This window comes from Egretta garzetta, unplaced genomic scaffold, assembly GCF_000687185.1.
Source record: "Egretta garzetta isolate BGI_Z169 unplaced genomic scaffold, ASM68718v1 scaffold260, whole genome shotgun sequence".
Taxonomy (NCBI): Eukaryota; Metazoa; Chordata; class Aves; order Pelecaniformes; family Ardeidae; genus Egretta; species Egretta garzetta.
In genome coordinates, this window is record NW_009258662.1 from 3,023,921 (window position 1) to 3,033,187 (window position 9,267).

The following is a 9,267-nucleotide window of genomic DNA, read 5'->3' on the forward strand; positions in this document are numbered from 1 at the left end:
CCCATTACCATTGAGTGCTTTGCGAAACCAGGGAGCCAGAAAGCAAACTGTGATCAAAAAAAAAAATCACACAGCAGGGATGCAGCTATTTCAAATATACTCAGATAATGTTTGTCCTGAGACCTGCATTGCCTTTTGCCTTCTGTAAGCCTCTTTGAGCATGACAGCTCATGAGGATGGTCACGTTGAGAGCATTTCTGGCATTTAGAGTCAGGCCCATCTCACTGAACATCAGACGTGTACCTTTAAGTGGACTGCCTAAACTGCTGTTGGAGTCAGTGGAGGGCACTGGGCTTTTCTAGGGTGGGATTCATCAGACCCATTAGGGATGTCTTCCTTAAGAGGAGATGAATCCCACCATGGAAATCCTTGTTTGTTTCCTGAAAGGAGGGTGTAGTGAGGTGGGTGTTGGTCTCTTCTCCCAGGTAATGGGCGACAGGACAAGAGGAAATGGCCTCAAGTTGCGCCAGGGCAGGTTTAGGTTGGATATTAGGAAAAAAATTCTTCAACAAAAGAGTTGTCAAGCATTGGAACAGGCTGCCCAGGGAAGTGGTTGAGTCCCCATCCCTAGAGGTACTTAAAAGCTGGGTAGACAAGGTGTTTAGGGATGTGGTTTAGTGGTGGGATGGCAGGGTTAGGGGAACGGCTGGACTTGATCTTAAAGGTCTTTTCCAACCAAAGTGATCCTATGATTCCCCTGGACTATAATGTAAAGGTAGGTGACTTGCTCAGATATCAGTATCTTTGCAGCAGACCAGATTTATAGGGGAGGCGGATCCCACTGTGGCCTCATCTTTTCTTAGTCACCTTAAGATAAGGTTAGCCAGCTACCCATTTAGACATCCTCCACCAGCAGCAGATAAACACCTCCCAAGGGTCGTTCAACCTACCCTAAGAAGAGAGTCTGAGATGAATCAATCTTGGGAGTTTCCCGCTGCTATCACTGACATGATGACGAGTCCCCCCCGGCTGCCCTACCATGTCCTGAGCAATGGCTAGATGGGTGTAATTACACCCCAGCAAACAGAAATCCTCTGACAGACAGACATCATTTTTCCTATATTCAGTCCTCACTAATGGAGAAAAGTTCCCCCAAACAAACTTTTTTATTTCTTGTTGGTAGAGGTAGTAGTATTATTATTACTACTACTACCACTATTATTACTGACTCTCGGGAGCACAAAAATCATATCCCTTAATTAGTATAATTTTGTTTGTTAGATGCCAGAAAAGGCTTTCAGCTCTGTGTAAGACAAAAAAATATAGGTCTGTGGGGACCAAATTGATTTTATTCACTTTTGAACAGACAAGAGACTTCAGTTTGAGTTACGGCTTTCAAAGGCCTCATTAAAGCAACAGTCAAGCCCAGCCCAGAGCTGAAATAGAATATTTTCAGTAAAAAGTGAGATCTCAGGGATATCTTGTCATGTAGCATTTTCTTTCCTTTTGAATTTACTCGTCACCACGTCTTCCAGAATCGTTTAAAGTATAAACCAAGACAAAGTTTAATGCGATAAATGTTGACTCCGTTTTTAAAACCAAACAAATAAACAGGCAAACAAAAAGTGAAATAATGAATTGTTTTAAAAGTCTAAAATTTCTTTTTTTTTTAAACTACTTTAACAACCTCCGGAGGTTAGACTAATGAGTTTTCTCAAGGTGTGAAAAGGGATTTTTGAGTTGACTTAATTTTTTAGGAATTTATCAAAGGTTTAAGATAAATAACAGCCCATATGAGGAATTCCCTAACACTGAAACTCTCGATCTTCACGATTCTTGAAAAGCAGAACTGAAAACCTTTTTGTCCTCTCACTGGCACTATTTTCATGCATAAGGCATATAAGAAATGTTTTCCCAATGAGGATTCATCAGTGTTGTTCAGTCGGGAAAAGTGTGCAACGATCCATATATCCATACCCAGGAAACAGCTTAGCAGGAGGTTTCACTTTCAAACATTTTACATAGTACAGCAATTACATAGAGAAATTAATTGGCTCTGCAAAGATGGGGGCTGTTTGAGAGCTATCTTTTTTAAATGGGAGAAGTTGCTGGACCTGTCCGTTCCTCAGAAAAATGTGATAAACAAAGACAGCCCTCCCAGGATATTTCCAGGACACCCGGATTTCACCTGTCTGGAGCCCCACTGGCAAACCAGCAACTGCTCTTATAAAAGTGAAACCGAATACGGCTCAGCTCATCTGCTCTGTCACATGCTGGGACCTGTAATTCAGTTGATAATAACCTCAAATTGAAGACACAGACTTGTTAGGCACCATCTTAAAATCAGATTGTCTCTCAGGCCACGCCAAACCCAAATTTCCACTGTGCTGAGACACAAAAGTCCCTTCACAAACGCTTTTAAAGATTTACCAACATGCTTCCTACACACCAGTAATGGCACAGTAAGGCGCACACATGTCTTATAAAAGCTCACATGCATAGTTAACACCTCCCCACTTACCTGACTCCACGGCTTCTTTAACCATCACAGCACAGTAAGGGTTAATCACCTCCCCCTGGGATGGCAGGTAAGGGCCACTGTCGTAGTTGGATAAACCAATACGCAGAAAGGGAGACATGACAAGTCCTGTGTCAAACAAAAGACAGGCGATATTTGGGAAGAGTCTAAAAATTCCCTTGGTTTTAACCAGCCTTTTATCTCCGTCGGACAGCGGTGCGCCGGCCACTAGTTATCCATCCAACTGGAGACTCTCTGACTTCCTCCACTGTCTAGCAAGATGATGGACTGACTGAGTGCTGCTTAACATGCGTAAGGTAGCGTAACTCAGCTGTCGGCTTAACCACATAGCTGAACTCATCGCAGGGCTGGAAAGACCCACAGCAGCAGCTTCGAGTACTGGTGACTCGACGTTAGCCGTCAGGAACAAGAATGACAATACACAGAAGCCAAATTGGGACTTTCTTGGCTGGGATAACCTCTGCTGTAATTTATGTTGAGTCACGCGCTCAAAAACCCAAATGCTATGAGAATAGAAAGGGTTTCGGGAATACAAGGCTGTTGGAAGCCTGCAAGCTGAACATGAAACTGTGAAATAACTGTGTACTATTTATATACAGCATGGAAATGATCTCAGGCATTCAACTGCCTGGTTGCTGACCCATATTCATAAGTGAAGCTATAAAGAGAAAATTCAGCTCATATGAACCCCACTGTGTAGAGAGTGGAGCAAAAAACCACAATGGATCTCAGGATAATTTTAAGCACCTGAAAACAGAAACATATAAAATCAAGATGCCGGGAAACACAAAACGAAGCCTTTGGGTTGGTCTTCTCTGTAGGCTCTTTCAGAGCTTCCAGAGAGAAGAGTTAGTGAAACCAGAAATTACTAACTGCTGTAGATGTTGCCCCTCATTGTGCCAACTGGACCCAAGGACTGGGATCTACCACCCAACTTTTGTGTCAGCTTCTGAGTTTGTCATTCCCGGCTCCCATTCTAGTCAATGGGGAGCAAGAGGTACTTTGAACTCAGCTGCAGATGTTTATTTCTTGGACCACCAAAGTTAAAAGACATGAGTCCTATCACCAGCTGTTACCTGTCAAATATATTGACAACAATATATTGTTCAAATATAACAGCAAAAAGGTGAATGACTTGCGGTGTGGGATGCAGCCCAAGTCTCTTCTCCTTTTTACACATAAAATGCTTTATCCCGAGAACAGCGTCTCTAGCCTCACACAGAAGAAGAACCAGGTTCTTTGCTGGGAATGGCATTTTCTTACCTGTAATGGTATTTTCCTGACAGACAAGTTCAGTCTCTGGCAAGAGGGGCTTCTCTTTTCATCACAGTTGTGGACAACATGGAAAAGATTTTCTCAGCTGAAAGAATGAGGATAACTGCTCCTCTGGCTGGGCTGACTTTAAAACTTGGACTCTCTGTTCAAGGAGACAGGAGGTGACACCATCAAGGAGAGAGGAAAACTTGAGAAACCAAGACGTAGCCCTTTGCTTGAGTGTCTTCTCTCTTACCCAGCAGTGTGGAGCGATGAGTTTCCATCAGCCCCCTGTACAAAAGTCTAGGGAGACTGTAAAACTCAGAACAACTTTCTGTTAGTGCGTGGCCAGGCCGCAGCAGGTTATAGTTTTGCTTGTGTCCTGGATATGGTGAGATCTTCTCCTTCTTCCTGTTGTATAAAATGAGGACAAAGAGCTACAGTTAGCACTGGGACCGAAACACCAACTATTCTGGTCCAAATACCCACAAGTACTGAGCCCTCACACTGCAACACTTTCTGACACTTTGGCAAACAGGCGGCTCATGCAGCCAACTGATATTCTCTGATAGAGATTTTGGCAGGGGAGGCTTCCCAGGAACTTATCCTAAATTTTTTACCCTACATAAGGCCAGTCTACACAATGGACAGTATAGGAAGACTCCACTTCCCGTTTGAGTTCCTGGGCAGGTTAGCTAACAACCGGGCTGAGTTTTCAGGAAAACAGCAAAGACTCATAAAGCCTCTTGGATACTGCGCTTAAAAGAGAAGAAAACCATAAGGTTTCTGGGCAAGACGGGGCAGGACAGAGAGAAAAAAATTCTGTGAGTCACGTCTACTGTGTATCCCTAGGAATGCACAGATCATGGGCCACCAGCAGCTATCAGACCTCCTCTGAAGACTGTCCAAGGACCTCTGCATGTGGGAAAACTTTTCTCAACTGGGAAAACATCAGCACTTTTGCAATTTTGCAGAAGCTAGTGGGAAAGGCAAAGCACCACCTGGGGCTGGATGCAGGAGTTCAGAATGATCCTGTTCTCCTCCAGATGAGAGCAGCATCTCTCTGAAGGGTGTTTCAGAAACACATTAGCCAAGTGCCTGATGAACTTGCTCTGGAAAGCCACTTGAATTTAGACATTCAAGCACAGGTAGCTCTGTAAGGAGGGGTATTTGCAGCACTGCATAACAGTACAGTGAATGGTTTATCAGTGGTACATGGCAAAAAAAGGCTACAACTTCTGCCTGGACTGACAGAAGCAGAGAAATCTGATCAAATTATGTAGGAAAAAAATCTCTTTAACAGGAAGAAGTAGATGTATATATATTCCCCCCTCTGTTTGATGCAATTATTTAGCCATTTCCTTTGTTTCAAAAAATAAGAAGCCTACTTAGTCTAAAGACAAAAGGAAAAACAAATCAAAGGGTCCCTGGTAGCAGAAGGGACATCCAAGTATTTGCGTGTTCTGTTCGTGCAATGGAGCATCAGTGTGGAAAGCAAACAAGAGCCAAACCCTAAGGTTGACAGTAAAAACATCTACATCATGCCTCTTTGTGTAAACAGAGATGTATTCTCTCTGCCTCTACCATGCTCCACAAATACTTCTGGTGACTGCTGGGTAAAAGAAGATTATGTATCTCTTCCAAATCCCCAGTTCCCACACCTTTGGCTTTGAGAACCTATTGGTCCATGAACAGAAGCAGAAGGAAGTGGAGGGAGGGCTGTAAGCACTCCCTTACCATGGCTTTCAAAACTCACCTGTAAAACTCAAGAGTGTTAGCCAGAATTATCAGTCAACAGGTTGGGCATCTGAGAACATGAGTGTTGCTAAAGGACGCCAAAGTTTTTTTGATTACTCCTCAGCACTAAAATGTAGTAACACTATTGGCTGGAGTACTAACGAAACAAAATTAGGGCTAAAAGTTTGAGCTTGGCATTCATCACGTTTCAATGAAATCAATGTAGTTACAACATAGTTAAAACTGCGAAAGCATCTTGTCCTGCTAAATACTCACACCACTGCTCCAAAAATCACTGGTTGGACGTGCCACAAGATACCTGTTTAGGTCTGTGGATCTGCTCCCTAAACAGCGACATTTACAACTTTTCTTATGCTGGACACCCCCTCTCTCCCCTCCAGTGCAATATTTCATTTTCACTACGTGCAATCAAATACATCATGAAGAGGTTTCCCAGAGAGGTTGTGGAGTCTCCGTGTTTGGAGATATTCAAAAGCTGTCTGGACATGGTCCTGGGCAACTGGCTCCACGTGGCCCTGCATGAGCAGGAGAGTTGGACAAGATGACATCCAGAGGTTCTTTCCAAGCTCAACCAGCCTTTGATTCTGTGAAAACATGGGTGGGACAGATCTCACTTAATCCTAGATGTCTACAGCTTCTGAATCTCCCTAGGAGGCAGTTACCTGGGGTCCTGAGAGAGGAACAGAGAGAAACTGGCACCCTCATATGATGAGCTGGAACCATTTTAGACCCCTCTGTTCGTTAGCATGTGAAGAACCTGTTTCTCTCCTTTGAGAGCAAAGGGAATGCCTGGGGATGACCTGTTCACACGGAGCACCTCCACTGTAGAGATCCGGTTTTGATCAGATTCCTCAAGCTGTTAAATTCCAAAAAATCCCCTGCATTGTATCAAGATCCCTTATACTGGGAATTCACATAAACCAGTCTATGGCATGAGATGTTCTGCAGCTACCGACAAACAGGTGAGAATCTTTTACCCAGCTGCAAAGCATGTAGGTTTGGCACACCTAGTGTTGGCACTAGCAGATCAACAGCTGCCCATATAAGCCTCGTAAAGGCTGGCTAAAAGCTAGGTAAAATCAGAGTTTACTGTCGTACCAGCCTCATGTGAGCACCCTGCCCTGGGGTGAATTTCTTCACCTTGTCCAATAAATCAGACAGATAACTGGTTTCCTGCTTCTCTCTCACTGTCTTTCCTGAAAACACCTTGGCTTTGGCCCAAACATCTGTTTTCCAGGTCATATCTCCAGCGTTTGCCACTACAGGACTGCTACTTGGCTCTCATCCACAGCCGTAAACAATTAAGGAACAACACAACTCAGCTCCAGCAACGGCTCACTGTAATAGCGGCAGTTTAATTCAATACTAGAAGCAGCTGCAATGGATATGGGGAGTGTCTGCTTAATTTCCCAGTGGAAAGGATACTATAAGATATCTGAAAACTAAGGATGAGATGCAACTTTCTAAAAAGGGCCACCTGCAACCTTTCTTCTAATAAAACACTGAATGCAGTGGGTTTTGGGGTTCAGCAATACTGCACCCTGCTTCGCTGGCACAGGGGAGCTTCACCCGCCCCAGAGAATAATGCAACACATGGAAATCATTCCGAGATGATATTAGGAAGTAATAAACTCCTTAATACCCTTAATCAATTTTGGTTAAGGAGAGAGGAAGAAACGAGCTCCTGTTCCTAGTCAGTGGAAGAACTGCACTGAGGACAGCTGCCTTCAGTGGGAATTATGCTTTTGTGTTTCACTGAATGAATACGGATGCCTGCATGATGCAGTAAAGATGGCAATTCACTGAGTGAGGGCCAACCGAGAAAGGAGGGGAAGTATTTCTGGATCTGAGATGCTGCTTTCTTAATGTCACCAACCTCATTTTTCAGGAGGCCAGAGGGAATATTTCTGGATCGCTCAATTTTTTGAGGCAAAACTGCGCATGCAAAATGAGTTCATAATCAGCATCACCAAGAGCGAAAGGAAACGGGAGTTATAGCTGAAGGGTATGAACTTTCCTTCACCCCCCGAAAGGCATCTCCCAGCCAAAAAGGCAGGTCCTGACCCTGCAAAGATCTGTTTATATAGCTGGTGGAGACCTGCACATGAGCATAACTCAACACACCTCAGGGTCTTCCTGCAGATTTCAAGAGCAACACTGAACACCAACAGTGATGGCTGGAGACCCTATCTCTGTCCCCTAGAATCATAGAATCATAGAATTTTTTAGGTTGGAAAAGACCTTTAACATCATCAAGCCCAACTGTTAACCTAACCCTGCCATCCCACCACTAAACCCTGTCCCTAAGCACCTCATCTGCCCAGCTTTTAAATACCTCCAGGGATGGGGACTCAACTCCTTCCCTGGGCAGCCCCTTCCAGTGCTTGGCAACCCTTTCAGGGAAGAACCTAAACCTGCCCTGGTGCAACTTGAGGCCATTTCCCCTTGTCCTATTGCCTGTTCCCTGGGAGAAGAGACCAACGCCCACCTTGCTACACCCTCTTGTCAGGAGCGATAAGGTCTCCCCACAGTCTCCTTTTTTTCCAGGCTTTTTTCCTGACTCCTCATATCCCACAGACCATACAGTAGGGAACAGGAATCTAAATAATTCCCTTGAGTGGCTTTTATTTTGGGTGTCCATATCACCTGTTATTTCAATGGAGATCAAACCAGCCTGTTGATAAAGGAGAAAGTTCAGAATCCCTCTGGGTGCCACCCAACATTTCTCACACTTTCCTTTTACAAGGATGTGATGAGAAGGAGGAGGAGGAAAAGGAGGGGAAATCGCATGGCCATTTAATTTTCCCTCTCTCCATAGTCAGCCATCCCATCTGCAGCATCTCGCAAAGGTGGTGGAGGGAGAGGGAGAGGAAAGGCAGGACCAGCAGTCTCTGTTGAGATTGGTACAATACCAGGCTCCATGCAACTAAAGAGCTGCCCAAAACTTCATGGAACAACTCGATTTCAAAACATAGGTGATGTTCTCCATGCAAACCCTTCCCCATGACTTGCAGACACAGAGGACCCAAGCAAAGCATTTCTCCTGCCATGTGGCAATGAAACTTGCAGACTTTTCTGGGGTCAACAGCAGGCACGGGAATGGGCATTTCTCTTTAAAAGTCTCTGGGGCATCTTGTGATGCTGTGTTTAGAGCAAGTTGAGCGTATCTGTAACAGGACCCGGTCTCCTATATATAGCCTACAAACACGGCTGTTTGGATGCTGCTGAGTTCATGTGGCTTCCTCCTGTTGCATTTGTTGTGCACAAGACAAGACCAGAGCCTCAGGTCTATTTTCAGATCTCATACGTGATTTAGCTACAGCAGAGTTGATGCAGGTGAACAGATTTACAGCTGTGAAAGGGTTGGTATTTGTCCCACTGGGGGAATTGCAGAAAATTGCTTCTGGAAATGCCAGTGGTCACTGCATACATCCACAGACTCTAAGGTGGAATCTACAGCCATTCTTGCAGATACATGTATAGCTGGGTCTTAAAACCAGGGAACCTGTGCTTTTCTGTCCTTAGGTCTCCACATAACAATTTCTTTAACCTGACCTAAATGCAGGCTGTGTCCAAAGACATGGTTCAGCTTTCCACCCCATCTCACACTGCAGGTTCCCAATCTCTTCCAGCACAGCCCGGTGTCTGTGTAGGGCTTGGGAACAGGGAATACATTTCTCTAAAAGCAATCCTTCTTCTTTTCTTTACTTGACAAGCAAGTTTGCAGCTGCATCCATTCCCTGATTCGACTGACCTGGCACGGACGCGGGGGCCTG

The 9,267-nt window shown here is 44.6% G+C and overlaps 1 protein-coding gene across 1 annotated transcript in view; it reads right to left on the minus strand.

Annotated features, from left to right (window-relative positions):
* Positions 1-9,267, minus strand: part of PRKCQ (protein kinase C theta) — a 65,648-nt gene that overhangs the window by 44,145 nt on the left and 12,236 nt on the right. The window contains 2 exon segments of the mRNA XM_009648419.2: positions 2,462-2,587; positions 3,743-4,144. Of these exon segments, the coding sequence (XP_009646714.1) occupies positions 2,462-2,579 (118 nt within the window). The 5' untranslated portion in view covers positions 2,580-2,587; positions 3,743-4,144.